The 16561-nt window shown below is 37.9% G+C and overlaps 1 protein-coding gene across 1 annotated transcript in view; it reads left to right on the top strand.

The window, feature by feature from the left end:
• Positions 1 to 99: 99 nt before the first annotated feature.
• ELP2 (elongator acetyltransferase complex subunit 2) overlaps positions 100 to 16561 on the top strand; it is a 43155-nt gene continuing 26693 nt past the window's right edge. Inside the window, exons 1-11 of the mRNA XM_045777881.2 lie at positions 100 to 370; positions 2481 to 2559; positions 6125 to 6195; positions 9608 to 9764; positions 10017 to 10094; positions 12002 to 12066; positions 12859 to 12925; positions 13401 to 13541; positions 14660 to 14755; positions 15998 to 16098; positions 16299 to 16430. Of these exons, the coding sequence (XP_045633837.1) occupies positions 233 to 370; positions 2481 to 2559; positions 6125 to 6195; positions 9608 to 9764; positions 10017 to 10094; positions 12002 to 12066; positions 12859 to 12925; positions 13401 to 13541; positions 14660 to 14755; positions 15998 to 16098; positions 16299 to 16430 (1125 nt within the window). The 5' untranslated portion in view covers positions 100 to 232. The remainder of the gene's footprint in view (positions 371 to 2480; positions 2560 to 6124; positions 6196 to 9607; positions 9765 to 10016; positions 10095 to 12001; positions 12067 to 12858; positions 12926 to 13400; positions 13542 to 14659; positions 14756 to 15997; positions 16099 to 16298; positions 16431 to 16561) is intronic.

The following is a 16561-nucleotide window of genomic DNA, read 5'->3' as shown; positions in this document are numbered from 1 at the left end:
GCTGGCCTACGATCCAGAAGAGAGCTAGTATCTGCGCCCGGGCACTGAGGACCACTTGTGCCAGGAGAGGGGGCGGGCCTGGCGGGGCGGGGGCGTAGCCGCCTCCGCCCCGCCCTCGGCCGCCTCTGAAACGCGGTGCGGATAACGCCAGCGGGAGAGGCAACTGCGCTAGTAGTTCCGCTCCGAGGGCGGAAGTGCGCGCCCAGGTTTCGGCCGCGGCCCAGCTAGCAGCATGGTAGCGCCGGTGCTGGAGATAACTCACGTGTTTTGCTGCCCAAACCGGGTGCGGGGAGCCCTGAGCTGGAGCTCCGGGCCCGGAGGACTTTTGGCCTTCGGCACGTCCTGTTCCGTGGTGCTGTATGACCCTAAGGTAAGAGAAGTGGCCGGACGCCCGTTTCCATGTTCTTCGGCGGGCCGAATTCTCTGCGTGCGCTCGGGGCAGACTGTGGACGCTCCTGGGGAGCGGCTGGGTGGGTTTGTGGGCAAGGAGTCTCCCATGGGTGCGCGTGTCCTCTTGCACGCCGCGACAGTCTGGGGTCACCAGGTCCTGCCAGTGGCCTGTTAGCCCCCGTAATCCCACCTGAAGCCTTCCGTGGGAACTGTCATACTGTTAACCGGTTTGGGTTTTAAAGGATTTGCCATTTAGGTATGGATGAAAGCCGTATCACAGGTGCTCATTTCTGTATTTTCCTTCAGATTTATTTAATAAGTTTGTATTGAGTTTCAAAGAAAATCACTTTTATTTTGGCGTTGGGAATAGACATTTTAAAGAAGGCGCTGTTGGGATAAAGGTCGAAGGGGTTAGGGATCCTAAGCAGTAACTACTTACTAAGTAGTAAGTAAGCAGTAACCTTACTACTAAGGCAGGACTTCTACATTCCCTGAACTTCACCCAGTCAGTTGATTATTCTCTTGGTGCGGTACCTACCTAACTTTTGAAGTGCCTAGTTTTTGCACTCTTCCCAGAGTTGTTATGACTCCATTATCATTGTCTAATTTTGGACGATACAATTAGTGTTACTTCTCAAAAAGAGCCTCAGTGTATTAAAAAAAAAAAAAGTGCTAGAAATGAAAATGCAGTGCAGGAAATAGCTGTCGGTATTTCTTGTACTGCTTTATTAGTTTGATTAAAGATCCCATTCTCATAACCTTTTCAAATTTATATATGAAATAGTTGTACTCATTTTCCGTGTCTTTAGGTTGCCGTCGCAGTTTCCGGTTACTGCCATGCATTCTTAACTGGCAAGAGAAAGCACGAAAACCAACCGTAGACTTTACTCAGTCAGCTGTAGAAGCCCATCTTTCTACAGCCATTTAATGTATTTGTGCCTGTGTCTTCCATTACATTTTTACTTTTAATGATAACTTGGTGGTCATGTTAGGGGATTTTAACTTACAAAAAAAGTATATTGGGCCTAAAAAGTACTGTGTTTTGTTAAATATTTACTGTTTGGGCACTTAATTAGTATAGGAATAAGAGCATGTCAGATGCTAAAATAAAGTTTTGGAGTGATATTCGTTCAGCAAATTTTTGAGGACCCTCTGTGGGCTCGCCCTGGACTGGGTAGTGATGACACCAAGATAATCAGAAGATCTTAATCATTAAGGAGTTCTTAATCTAGTGAGAGAGACAGGGAAATATACTATAAGTTGTTTCACAACTTCAAATAACTTACATATGAAATATACTAGTTTTTGCACATTTATTTTGCATACCTTCTCGTCATGAGAATTTCAGTTGGCATATAAGCAAATAGGAAGTTACTGCTATTGGCAGTAGAGAAAGGGGCTCTAAAGAGGAAGGCACTGTATAGGCATAGAGTTAATATTGTCAGTGGTGCGGGAAGTAAAGAAAGCCAACAGTGTGGAGGGATTTTGCTGAAAGCACAGTCTAAGGGGCTGCTGGGAACTTGACTATAGGCCCTGAAGAGATCTGCTCTCTGAGGAAGTAGTTGTGGCTGGTAACTTTGTATCATTAAGGCTGGAGGACCCAACACCTGATTAGCAATGGTATGCAAAGCTGAGTCACGAATTTGAATCCAGTTATCATGAATTCCTTTACTGAGGGTTTTTTTTGCTCAATAAAGCCCTCAGATTGGTGTAAGCATGGTAGAAGTAGGCCCTGAGACTTGTGGGGACACTAGGAAGAGTTACCTTGCCTAGCCTGGGCTGTCAAGACAGGCTGTCCAGTAGAGAAGGATGGAGGCGATTAGTAGGAGCTAGCAGATGAAAACCAGAGAGCTCAGTGTGCTGAGAGTACAGGACATAGGAAATGTGGAGTAGTGGAAAAGGCAGGCACACATCAGAATGGATGGTTTAAGCTATGGATTAAAGTTTATGAATTAAGAGGGGTGATTCGTTTTGAAGTAATCCTGAACTTTTGATTAGTATCAAAACCGCTGATATCTGACTTTTATTAATATATTAATTCCTCTGTAGGATAAATTGTAATTTACTAACTGGTGTTTTCTTCTGTAAAGAAAAGAGTTGTTATTACCAACCTGAATGGTCACACTGCTCGAGTCAATTGCATACAGTGGATTTGTAAACAAGATGGTTGTAAGTATTAATCTAGTTGTTAAAGATTATCTCAATTGTTTCCTGATAAAGTATAATTAGTTGTTTTTCTTTTATCACTTGTTTTAATTTAACATTAGCTTATCTGATTTTATGCAGTTGGAAAACAGAAGAAAAATGGTATGCCCAGTGAAATATCTGACCTGTACTTCATAGAACTAAACCATGGATAACACAGCAGTGCCTAGGATGAGTGTAGAGACAGCCTCTGACTCTGGCTAGACCCTCTCCATTGCCCACAGTTTTTGACTGAAAGCCTGTAAGCAGGGCCTGTGCTGGGGTGCAGGCTGGGATCCAGAGGATTTGGCTTGAGATCTCTTTCTGCCACAGACAAGCTGTTGCTTTTTTAGGCAGGACATTGCATCTCTCTTCACCCCCACTTTACACCTTAGTAACACCTGGAAAGTAAACGCTTGAACTCGATCGGGTGACCTTAGGGTTTCACAACACCTGTGAGGTCAAAATTATTTTCAGAATAATACAAGAAGTTATTCACAGGGCCGCCTGGGTGGCTCAGTAGGTTGAGCGTCTGCCTTCGGCTTGGGTCATGATCCCAGGGTCCTAGGATCGAGTCCAGTGTCTGCTCCCTGCTTAGCTGGGAGCCCGCTTATCCCTCTGCCTCTGCCTGCTGCTCCCCCTGCTTGTGCTCTCTTACTCTCTGTGTCAAATAAATAAAAATCTTAAAAAAAAAAAAAAAAAGTTACACTTTTCATTCTCATTCTGTCTCAAGTTATATGGTGGCATACCACAACAGATTCAATACAGAAGCAGGTATGAAAATCCAGTTGTAGTCTAATAAAGTCAGATGTTAAAGAGATTGGCAGAAATGTAAAACAGTGCCTCTCATTAATTTTTTTTGTTTTGGAAAATATAGAGATTTCCCCCTGACCCTCACAAATGTTATTTATGTTAACATGTGATAGGGTTCATCATCACTTTTAAATAAACTAATAAAAAAGTTTTTTCAGATTTCTGGTTTAATTTCTAATGTGGTTGATATTGGTACATATAGGCCATAAAAAGAAAAGCTTTTGGGATTCTCAAAAAATTTTTATTATTTATTTATTTATTTATTTATTTATTTATTTATTTATTTATTTATTTTAAAGATTTTATTTATTTATTTGACAGAGAGAGAGAGACAGCCAACCAGAGAGGGAACACAAGTAGGGGGAGTGGGAGAGGAAGAAGCAGGCTCCCAGCAGAGGAGCCTGACGTGGGGCTCGATCCCAGGACTCCAGGATCACGCCCTGAGCTGAAGGCAGACGCTTAACGACGGAGCCACCCAGGCGCCCCCTCAAAAAATTTTTAGAGTGTAAAAGAATCCTGGTGCCAAAATAATTGAGGATTACTGGACTAGATTATCTCCAGGTCTCTTTTATCTCTATGATTCTGTGACTCAAGAATTTTTAATTAACATACTGCTTTTAGATGGTGCTTCTGAAATCCTATGGGATTTCCTCAAATGTCTTATAGATACCTACTGTGGTATTCTTATGGACTCTGAATTAATTTTATTTTCCTTTCCATAAACATTTATTGAGAGTATTCTGAGCCATGTGCAAATGCAAAAGTTCCTGAATGAGTAAGACTTTGCCATGACTTTATCTGTGACATTAAAAAAAGTTTAATAAGCTACTGATTTCACTTGGTAATGTAGGATTAGTCATGTTAGGTCAGTAAAAACCTCTAAATAATAGAAAGAGTGGCTGTTGGTGCAGATATTAAAGCACAATTGTAATTATATTAATTGCCACCAAGTGACATCAAAGACTACTTGAATTTCTGTATAGGGATTTATTATAAAATATTAATTTGGGTTAGTGTATTTTATCTTCCCTTTAAAAGTGAGGTTACATAAAATGAATTGCTTGTGTTTCACTGTAATCTATAACTATTATGTTTGATTTCCTCTAAGATTAGGGCTCTGTCACCAGATAATTAAGATGTTTTTTCTAACCCAAGTATTAGTGAACATAAAATTTTAATAATACATTTCATATTTTCAGGGATGCCTGGCTGGCTCAGTCAGTAGAGCATGTGACACTTGATCTCGGAGTCATGAGTTCAAGCCCCATGTTGGGTGTGGAACCTACTTAAAAAAAATACTGTTTTATATATTTAAAATGAATTTTAACGCATTACTTTTATGTACCTTATAGTAATTTCCAAAATCATGTAGTTAAATGGCATAATTTCTGTGATGTATAAAGAAATTAAAGCCCAATATCACAGCTGGTTGGTGCTAGGGTTAGGACGTGAACCTGAGACTTCTTTTTTTTTTTTTTTTTTTTTTTTTAAAGATTTATTTATGTATTTATTTGACAATGAGAGAGACAGCTAGAGAAAGAGGGAACACAAGCAGGGGGAGTGGGAGAGGAAGAAGCAGGCTCCCAGCGGAGGAGCCTGATGTGGGGCTCGATCCCATAACGCCGGGATCACGCCCTGAGCTGAAGGCAGACGCTTAACGACTGAGCCACCCAGGCGCCCCTGAACCTGAGACTTCTGACAAGTCTAATGTCCTTTAGATAATCCCCCTGCTGCTTCCCCTAAGTATCTAGCACATAGGCCAGAAGAAACAAACAAGTGGAAAATCCAAATCAAAATGAAATTTACCCCCCTTTTGGTTGTTACTCCATTTGTTATCAACAATAAGTTGTAAATGGTTGGGCACCTGGGTGGTTCAGTCGTTAAGAGTCAGCCTTTTGCTCAAGTCATGATCCCAGGGTCCTGGGATCAAGCCCCTCATCAGGCTCCCTGCTCAGCAGGAAGCCTGCTTCTCCCTCTCCTACTCCCTCTGCTTGTGTTCCCTCTCTCACTGTCTGTCAAATAAATAAAATCTTTAAGAAGTTATAAATGGTTAAAAAAACTTTGAAATATTTGTCTTATTTCAAAAATATGTCATATACTTGGTAGCAGCAGCTGAGTATAGTATCTCATATATGTTATTCCTGCCAAAACTGTTTAGTCTGAATCTTACATGAGGAAGCAGTCAGATATATCCAGACTAGGGACATTCCACAAAACAATTGGCTGGGACTCATTGTCACAAAAAAGGGGAACTGGGAAACTATTCTAGGTTAAAGGACACTAAAAAGATATGACAAATATGCAATGTGTGGTCCTTAGATTCAGAATTTTAAAAAGGTATAAAAGATATTACTAGGACAATTTGGGGCAATTTTAACATAGACTGTATGTTACGTTAATAATACTATGTCAACGATTAAAATTGTTGAATATGATAATTGTATTGTGGCAATGTAGGGGAATGTTCCAATTCTTAGGAGATACATGATAAAGTGTTTAAGAGTCAGAGGTCCTCACGTCTGCAACTTATTTTTAAATGGTTTGCCATAAACAAAGATGTCTATGCATAAACATATATAGAGAAAGTGAGATGTTAAACGTGGCAAAATGTTAACAGTTGGGAAGTCTAGGTAAGGAGTATATGAGTTTTCTTATATCTTTTCTATAGCTTTGAAAGTTCTGAAAACAGCTGGGAAAAAAAAATAAATATATTTATGGAAATCAATTTTTTTTTCAGCTTCTTCTACCGAATTAGTTTCTGGAGGATCTGATAATCAAGTGATTCACTGGGAAATAGAGAATGATCAGGTGGGTAGACATGTTTATAGTTAAATAACTTATATCTGCTTTTATTTTCAGCTCTTTTCCTAAAATCTGTGTTCTTTTATGAAGTCGCTTCATTCTTATCAGTAATCCAGATCCTGTATCTTCTATACTTCACATGCCCTGTACCCTTTTCTCTAATATTTGCTCCAGTATTCATATGCTGTCATTCATTTCTGTGAATTTCCCATCACTTTGGAATAGTTTTCAAACTGCACTTAGAACAGGGGCCGTTTGTTCTCTTTTCAGTGATAGCAAAAATTAACACTGCCTGTGTTCATAGGACAGCTTTTACCATGTAGGTATAGATTTACATAATTCTAAGTAATGTTATAATGTGCACTGCTGAGTATGAATGGAACTCTATTGATGGGCATTGGGTTGTTTCTACTTATAAGCAAAGATTAAAAGCATGTTAGACATTTGAGCATCCGTCATGCAGAAGATGAAGAGGAGGCAGAATTCTGCTTATGAGTCATGTACATGGTTTTGATGGCAAAATGTACTTGATGAGCTAAAGTACAAGGGTAGCTTCGTAGATATTTACTCTTAACATGCTGTACCACAACCATGTGAGTTCAGTAGAGTTTTAAGAGGTGGCCTTTGAGTTGGGTCTTGAAGTGTGGATGGTTTCCTTGGGAGGAATTTAAGGAGTGAGAATTCCTGGTAGGAAAAATGGCATGAATAAAAAAGCTCAGGTGATAAAGGAGACCACCTGGTCATCAGTATCCAGTCTTAACCAAAGCCTAAGACGTCTTTAGCACAGGGTTTTCTAAAGTTTGTTCAGAGAATTATTCATCTTTCAAGAAGTTACATGAAGAAAAGGAATCTATGGGCACTCAAGGTTGGGAAATAACCTTGGTATATATACCTAAGGTATATATGCTATACCTTCTTTAGAGAGTCCCAGTGCACCCTGAGTATAGTGCAATCCCTGCAGAGTTCTGACATGGATGAACATGAGTATTTTTGTTTAACTAGCATTTTCCAAACTTCTTTCAAGTTTGATTTTTTTTTTTTCCTTTTAAATCGCTTAGCATTCCTTATAACTCTGAACAACATGGTTTTGGAAATGTTCCTAGGTAACTCATTGTAGGCGGTGGTACTAAAGTACAGTAGGAGAAGATTGTATGGCAATGTGAATATCAGCTTTAAGAGTTTGTTCTTCATTAGCAGGCATTTGGAAGTCATTGATGATTTCTAAGCAGAAGAAAATGAGTGTCAAAAGAAGATTAATCTGACAGCAGTGTGCCAAATTAGAGTAGGAAAAGATATGAAGAAAGCAGTGTGGGGTGTGTTTTTGAAGGGAATATGATTTTGACATTGACTGGTTATCAAAGGAGTGGGAGCTGGTGTTAAGGGAGTGAGTAATTAAAAATAGTGGGATTCTGTTTTCAGGCTCTGGGAGAAAGGTGCTTCTACAAAGAAAAATAGGGAAGTAGGAAGGAAGATGTGGGATTTACTTATAGACATGTCACTTGAATTGCTGGCCAGACATCCAGACTTGTCCTTAGAAAGAGAGGGCAGATGTGGAGGTGGGGATTTTGGAAGCACCTAGACTTGAATGAGAGCAAAGAGGGGTGTAGCAAACTTAACTCCTACTTGGACATATCTTGGCAGAGGAATCCAGAGAATGATTTGAGCACTCATTTTTGAGATTTTGAGGTAATCCTTGGAAAAGTTTCCTCAGCGTTGCCTCATGCTTCTGTCAATAGAGAGGACTGTAGGCTGAGCGAGTATCTGATGGCAGACAGCAAACTTAGAGGCCAGAAGAGAATGTGAGGCCAAACGAGGAGGAGGACAGCAGGAAGGTAAAAGGTATAAAAGGGGGATGAAGGGAATAAGAGGATTTAGGGGATGGGTTCACACATGAAAACCTTAGAGGCTTACAGGTTCCTTTCCATATTCATTTCCATGTACACAGGAGCTCAACACACCTTGACTTGCGATAAAAGGAAATAATTCTAAGCTGGTATAATGAGAGGTTTGAGTCTCTGATGATTGAGCATTGTTTTTTAACAAGCTGGTGAACTTGAGAGGTTTCTTTTGTTTGAGTTTTTAAAGGTCTCTGATGGTTGATATATAACCCTGCTTAAAAAAGTAAAGTGAGTACTTTAAATAGATTTAATTTTTTAGGGAGTAATAATATAGACTCATGTGAAAAAAGTTTAAATACAGAAAAGTATAAAGAAGGAAAACTAAGTACAAAACAGTTAACGTTCTAATGAACGTTGTTCTACCTCTCTATTTTGTGTGTATAATTATACATAAAAGAGATTATACTGTACTTGAGTTTTTTAAAATGGTTTTTCAAAGAAGCCAAAGGTCAATCATTACAGGAAGCTAGTGTACGGATCCTAATATATAACATTAATCATCTTGAGTGGCAGAGTTTTGCTTAAATTGTGAAAACAACTGAGCAGCCATTTTAAGGGGCCCCTCTATTTCAGTAGACAGCAAATTATAGAACACTTCTCAAAGGACATGGTGGAATCTCACACATTTCGAACTCTAAAAAGTATACCTAAAATAGCAGAAATGATACCATAGGAAATAATTTTGCATGGCAGGCAGGTAGACTTGATAAACAAATGGGATTTCCTAGTTCCATTTGCCATTTTTTTTTTCATTTTCTAGCTGTACTTGATTCAGGCAGGTATCATGAGTGTATGCTAAAAGTACTTGGTAAAAGTTTGATGAAGAATAGAATATTTACCCAATTCCAAAGTATAATCTCACGTAGTATCACCAAAAAATTTAACTTCACAGTGAAAAAACCTGGCAGGTGCTACCTTTACTAGGATACCAAGGTTAACATCACTAAAATAGGGACAGAGTGATATCATGTGCTTCCTGATGTGATGTACGTGGATAGTAATGATGTCAAAATGTATATCCGGAATCGAATCATGAGGAAATATCACACTAATCCAAAAGAAGGAACATTTCACAAAGCTGGCTGTAGTCTTCAAAAATGTCAGTGTTGTGGTTGTCTTTCCATGTTACCTTTTTTACTGGCTACAGTGTCTGTCTGTAACAATTTAATCAGTTCCCTATTAGCAATTTTAGATTAATTGTAGTTTTTCACTATTGTAAAGAGTGTGTCATGAATGTCTTTCTGCATTTATCTTTTGTTATCTGTTACTCTAGTGTGGTTAGCATCTCAGGGTAGATTCTTAGATGGGAAATTGCTGTGTCAAAGGCTGTGCACGTTCATGTGTTCTTATTGTGTTCAGACCAGCTTCTCTGAAGTTTACCTTCTCTTCAACTTGAAAGGATGTATTTCTGGGTCAGGCATTTTAACTGTACCTTTAATTCTGTGATTTTAGTTAAATAAAGATGGAACTGTTAATTCCTTTTTTTATCACCGTGTTTTTGTCAATTCTTTCTGAGGTAGCTTTTAAAAGCAGTCCATCTCCAAGGCCATGAAGGACCTGTTTACGCAGTGCATGCTCTTTACCAGAGGAGGGCATCGGATATTGGATTACATACACTGATAGTTTCTGCAGCTTCCGATTCTACTGTTCGAATCTGGTCTAAAAAGGGTGCAGAAGGTAGGTTTATGGACATTATACTCCAAAGGAAGTAGTAATTGTCCAATGAATGATGGAAGAACATACATACCATTTTTTTCAGTGTTTTAAGTCATTTTGTTCTCTGTAATGTTGTTAAAGGTTGATCATTTAAAGTTACATGGTCATTGGCGGGGGGTCAGGATTGACCTCTTTGATCCCCTCTGCACCTAGGGCTTTCAGGGCGGATGAGCTCACAGTTAGCTGTTCATGGTGTTTTTTATTATTTCTTAGTAACGTGCATTCAGACCTTGAACTTTGGAAATGGATTCACTCTGGCTCTCTGCTTATCTTATTTGCCTAATACTGATGGTGAGTATCCTGCTAAGTATACACTGAAACAGTAATGTATTTTTATGTCTTCATACAACCAGAACCTAAAAGAAACATTAGGTCTTAATTTCATATCTAAATGTTTTCATGAAACAAGTTGAAACGTGGATAATATACTTTTTTTAAAAAATGGAAGTATAGTTGACAAAATGTTTCATTAGTTTCGGGTGTACAGCATAATGACTCTACTACTCTGTACATTATGGTGTACTTTTGTTTTCAGTATTCAAATGATCTTTGTATAGAACATAAAATTAAGGGAAGCTGTTAAGAATTTTGATAACCCTTGAAAATTTAAGTGACTTAACATGTACTTGGGATTGATACTGCGATTTATCAGATATATTATCAACATCTGTAGACCTGATTTGGGAAAATTAACCCTTTGAAGGTGAAGGTCTAGAATAAGTTGAAAAAATACCGAAGATGGACCCTGTGAACATTTCTGTGAAGATGAGCGCCTCTTCACATCCTACAGAATGACCATTTGCCCAAGACCACTTAAAATTTCCCAGCACAAAATTCTCCCTTTTGCTATGAAACCTGTCTGTCTATGCCTTTGATGATCCTCCCCAGAGTTGATGGCCAGTGCGAGTCGGTCCATCTCTGCCACCTTAGGTTCCTGGAGGACGTAACTGGCGGAGAGAGGCAGGCCTGGAAGCCGCCAGCCTCCAGCGCGCTCTGCAGCAGGAACTGTAGCTCCCCCGTTTCATGTGATGCTCCCACTTTGCTCTGTGTGAGGGATCCCGGTAGGAGGAACTCACGCATTCTGGCTTTATAACGGAGAATTTCGTTTCTTCTCATCCACACTGAGGCCAGTAACTGGAGTTTTATTTTTTACTTGATTTAAAGTGAGAAAATCCTTGAAAAACACACTTATTTTTCCATTTACTTAGAAAAAGAGTCCTTATTTATTTGCAGTCCTTTGGTGATAGGAGTTTTTATACCTCATCTTTGATAGTTTTTTTTTTTAAAGATATTATTTATTTATTCGACAGAGATAGAGACAGCCAGCGAGAGAGGGAACATAAGCAGGGGGAGTGGGAGAGGAAGAAGCAGGCTCATAGCGGAGGAGCCTGATGTGGGGCTCGATCCCATCATGCCGGGATCACACCCTGAGCCGAAGGCAGATGCTTAACGACTGCGCCACCCAGGAGACCCTGATAGTGTTTTAATTACGTATTTACCTGCTTTTTTTTTTTTTTTCCCACAAATTGAGGTATAAGTGACATAATAGTTTTAAGTGTACAACATCATGATCTGATATTTGTATATATTGAGAAATGATCACCACAGTCAGTCTGGCTAATGTCCCCGACCATGCATAGTTGCAGAATTTTTTTTTCCTTGTGATGAGAACTTTTAAGATCTACTCTCTTAGCAACTTAAAATTGTGCAATAATTACACAGCCTTTTACTTTGTTTTCCACTTGCTTCATGAATTTGGTTTTATTTTTGAATTCTCAAACAAAATGTAAGATACTTGAAGTGACAAGCATACCCTTAAATCTTTGTGCAGTAGTCGTGGTGCTGGCCTCATAGCTCTTACATTTTTTTACTCAGTTGGGTTAACAACTTCTTGGATTAATCTTCTGGTTGACTTGGGTGAAATGTTGTTTGTGTTTCTCTTTTCACCACTACTTCTATCACAAGTGACACAGGATGGAGGAAAGGACTCTCAGTCATTCTTCTCTAAGCAACCATTTAATAGCACGTTTTAGAGTGTTCATTTTATTCCTATAGACATTTATTGAGCACTTTCAATGTTTGTTCAGGGTGCGGAAAATAGAAGCCTGGATTAACTACCTAGTGCTTAGAATCCAGCATTGGTGATAATCATAACATGTGATGGAATATTTACAGTAAAGCCTCTTTTATCCTTTCAGTACCAATATTAGCATGTGGCGATGATGACTGCAAAATTCATTTATTCGTTCAGCGAGATGACCAGGTAATTAATGATTTCATTAAGATACTAGAATTATGTTCTGCTTAATTACATATCTTAATACAGATTATTTCCAGATTGTAGAATTTTAGGGATATTCTAATTTAAACCATAATAATCCAGTAGGAGAATCTTTTTTGACAGTCTTCTCTTAGACAGTTTTCCACTTTGTTTGAACACCAAGTAAGCGCTACCTTGGCCACCTGGTCCAGTGTTGTTAGGTGGGAAACAGATTGTTGGATGGGGAAAGGACAGGAGGAAGATGTTGTGGTAGTGGATTTTTTTGTTGTTTTTGTAAATTTTCATATATCTATGGTGAAATTCCCCTGATAGTGTTTATTTGTCATTCTGAGCTTTACCTACATGTTGAGTGGTTAAATTACAGAAGGGAAGTTCCAGAAAAGAGGTAGTTTAACTTTAGGCTTATTTATTTAATCATGGAGATACTTGTTTCTTTGCATCCTATAAGAAAGTTTACAATGGTTGTGAATGTCCAACCACCCAACTTTTTTCTATAGGACAGCACATGTCATTTTATCCTGTAAACATTTACAGTATTTATTTAAGGTCTATGGATACTATATTACTTACTCAGATGAGTTAGATGATAATGAAATTTTTATTCCCAAATGAGAGCTCTATCTTTTTATCTTGATCAGAATGTTCCCAATTTAAAAACAAACAAACAAGCAAAAACTGTGCATTGGGACTGGCTGTGACCCCAAATGAAATCACTGATATACATAAAGTATTAAATTCTTACATCAAGCCCGATGATTTTTGTTATCTTACTAGTTTCAGAAAGTGCTTTTTCTCTGTGGACATGAGGATTGGATAAGAGGCGTGGAATGGGCAACCTTTGGTCAGTATGAAATCTTGCTGAAGTACATATGATGGGGCAAGTGTGTGGAACTTCCAGGAAAGCAGCCTCTTATATGTTCATTTAATGTTTCCTTTGTATGTAACATTTTTCTTTGTCCCTATTAGAAAAGAGGATACTTACCCCTTTGTTAACTATTAATTTGGGTGGTAGAGGATGAAACTAGTTGATGTTTTAAGGAGCTCACTAGCTGACTATTACATATGCAAACATTCTTGAGTTCTTTGTAGAATTTTGTGGACTGTATAACAATGCTGCACATTGTAACCATTTATTAGTGTTGTATGTATATTTGCCAGTGTTACTAAGAAAATACAGGTCAAATGAATAAAGGGTAGGGAAGCAGGGTCTCATTTTTTCAGGAAATCTAGAGATCAGCATATTGTAGAGAGAAAGTCTTATACCTAAATTTAAGAATATAATGTTTAAAAAATAGTAACATTTGTTGTTTTATTAGGTAGAGATCTTTTCCTAGCAAGCTGTTCACAAGATTGCCTGATACGAATATGGAAGCTGTATATAAAATCAACATCTTCAGAAACTCAGGATGATGATAATATAAAACTGAAGGAAAATACTTTTACAATAGAAAATGAAAGTGAGTAATAATGAAAATATTTGATGTAACAGCTTCCTAGCTCATTCATTTATCTGTTTCACTACACACCTATGTGAAGGTTAGTTTTTCAGAAGTATCCAATCCCTACCTGAAACTGATACTATGCACTTTTAAAAAAAAAAAAGGTTTTATTTGAGGATAAGTTATTTTTCATATATGAAACTTATTTTTTTCTAACCATATTAGTAAGATTTTTAAAAATTGCTGAAAATGTTAAATGTTTTCTCAGTAAAACATTCTCAGTAATTTATAAAATGATGCCAAATTTGCAGTTTTAGCATAGGAAGATCTAAAGGAATAAAGAGAATTATCCATACCTTTACTGAATAAGAGACAAGCCAAAGCGCTACACTTGAGTGGTATATGTAAATCTGATTTTCTTACTGTCTGGAATCAGAACAGTACCGTTGCGTGATAGATCCTGCTAGAATGTTGTATTTGAAGGAAATATTTTTTGAGTGTTCAACTAAATTATAAAGTTAGCCCTCAGTGAGCATTGTTCACCTAGGAATACTCTTCTTTCTTATTATTACTGTAATTGGTTTTAAAGCCCATTAGAGTTGAGATTTTGGTAACGTAGTTTTATGGGGAGAACCAAGAAATCCTTAACCAGCATGTTACGAGTAGCTAGCTATTCCCAAATATGAAATTTTTGTGACATTTTTATTATTTTATTTGAAAGGTTACAATACTGATTTGACCTCCTCTCTTTCTGCATTTATCTTAAGTTTTTAAAAAAATGGTATTTAGGCTATTGCATGTTGATGATGAGTGTGGATAGCCAGGAGGCTGACATGTCTGGTTTTGCTTTTTAATTGGAATATAACAGTAGCTGTTCCAGAAAACTTTAAAAATTGAATATATTCCTTAACATGTATTTACGACTAAATAGAGAAAAATTGAGAGAAAAACTTACATATCTTTAGAACTTTTTTCTCCGTGATTTTGAATGGATTAAATTAGTGAAATTTAGTTTTTTGTTGAATCTAAATCATGTTCTAATTTTTGAAGGGGCGTATGTAATTGTACAACTTGGGTTATGAAAATTCTTTCTAGAAGAGCTTTGAGAAAAGAAAATGTCATTGTTTCTGTTACAGGTACTAAGGTAGTGTGTGCAGTTACTCTGGAGACTGTGCTGGCTGGTCATGAGAACTGGGTAAATGCAGTTCACTGGCAGCCTTCGTTCTACGAAGGTAGGAAAAAGAATACACACATATCCCTCATTTCATTTAAATCTCATGTTTAGAATTTTAAGCTGACCAAATGAAGTGGAGGGTTTCTTTTTTAGTTTGATTAAAAATCTCAAATAGGGGTGCCTGGCTGGCTCAGTCAGTAGAGCATGCAGTGCTTGATCTCGGAGTTGTAAATTTGGGCCCCATGTTGAGTGTAGGGATTACTTAAGATAAAATCTTAAAAAAAAAAACCGGTTAAAAAATAAAGAAAAATCTCAACTACAAGACATTAAGTTGGCAAAGTTCAATACTGCAGCTGCTGACATGTTCTTCTGGACACCCAGTTCCACTGAAACTTACAATCCTGAGTAGGAAAAGTGTGATCACTGCTGTGATGCTGAAACCACCACACCCCTTTTAACTCCCTTTTAAAGTTTTCATCTAGTCATTATGGGATTTAAGAGAAACTGACTTGTAAGCCAACTTCAACTTCACTGGAACTTTTGCCCCTGGAAATAGAAAGTTGGTGTAATACTGAGACACAACATTTATGAAAAAAAAAGACTTTCTCCCTCTTTCTTTTGCCCTCAATCTCCATTTATGGTGTGATGGTTGCCTGCTGAAGCTGGTGCTGTGGTGTAGAGCTGAACAAGGCACAAGCCTCACATTCTTCCCCTAGCCCCTTCCCCTGGGCAAGAGTAGAAAATACCAATAATGAATACACAGGTAGTTACCATTCAGCTGTTGTTGATATTATGCCATATTTATTGCAGTTTGAAAAAAAAGATATTATTGGTATTGAGGGACCCCTGTGTATATTCTTTCCTGAACCCTTTCCCCTCCATTCTTCCTAGGGCAACTACGGGACTGAATTCACTGCGTGTCATTCCCATGAGTGATTTTATACTTCTGCTACACATTTATGTAGCCACAAACAGTATTGCTTTACAGTTGTTAAAACTTGATATCAATATGTATTCTCATCTTATAACTTGTCTTTTCAGCTTAACATGTTTTGAAGATGTATCCATGTTGATTCATGTAGCTCTAATTTATTTTTATTGAAGTATAATATTCCATTGTCTAAATATACCACAACTTGTTCATCTGTTCTTCTAATGGTAGACTTCCGTGTGTTTCCAGAAGTTTTGCTATTGTAATGCTGCAAGTGAGTGTTCTTGCAGTACCCATGTCGTGTTTTCCTGCTGATCTACCAACGTCATGCTCGTTGGTCACTTTAAGACATTAGCTTTTATTCTTCAGATGGTGTTCTTCAGCAGCCAATGAGATTATTGTCCGCCTCCATGGATAAAACCATGATTCTCTGGGCTCCAGATGAAGAGTCAGGAGTTTGGCTAGAACAGGTAAAAATGTGAATATTGAAGGAACAGAAAATTGGGTTTAATAAACAATATTTAACCTCCAAGTCTATATTCCTGGAGCTGCAGATGTTTACTCTTTATGTTCCCTAAGTAAGAGGGAACATCATAATCTCTGGACTCTCCGATTTCTGCTGTGACAAGTGTGGAATACTGATTGTGAATTATTTTCTGTTATTGCAAAGGTTCGAGTAGGTGAAGTAGGTGGAAATACTCTGGGATTTTATGATTGCCAGTTCAATGAAGATGGCTCCATGATCATCGCTCATGCTTTCCATGGAGCATTGCACCTTTGGAAACAGAATGCAGCGAACCCAGTAAGAAAAGTGTTTTTAAGTAAAGCATTTGTAATTAAATAGAGTGAAATGAAACCTAGGTAAACTATGTTACATACTTACAATACTCTCCAGAAACATAGTAGAGGTGTTTAAGTTCAAATGACATCACT

This window comes from Ursus americanus, chromosome 19 (assembly GCF_024610735.1).
Source record: "Ursus americanus isolate L20-20 chromosome 19, mUrsAme1.1.p, whole genome shotgun sequence".
NCBI classification, from domain to species: Eukaryota; Metazoa; Chordata; class Mammalia; order Carnivora; family Ursidae; genus Ursus; species Ursus americanus.
The sequence above is the reverse complement of the archived record's forward strand: the minus strand, read 5'-3'. Positions and strand labels throughout refer to the sequence as shown.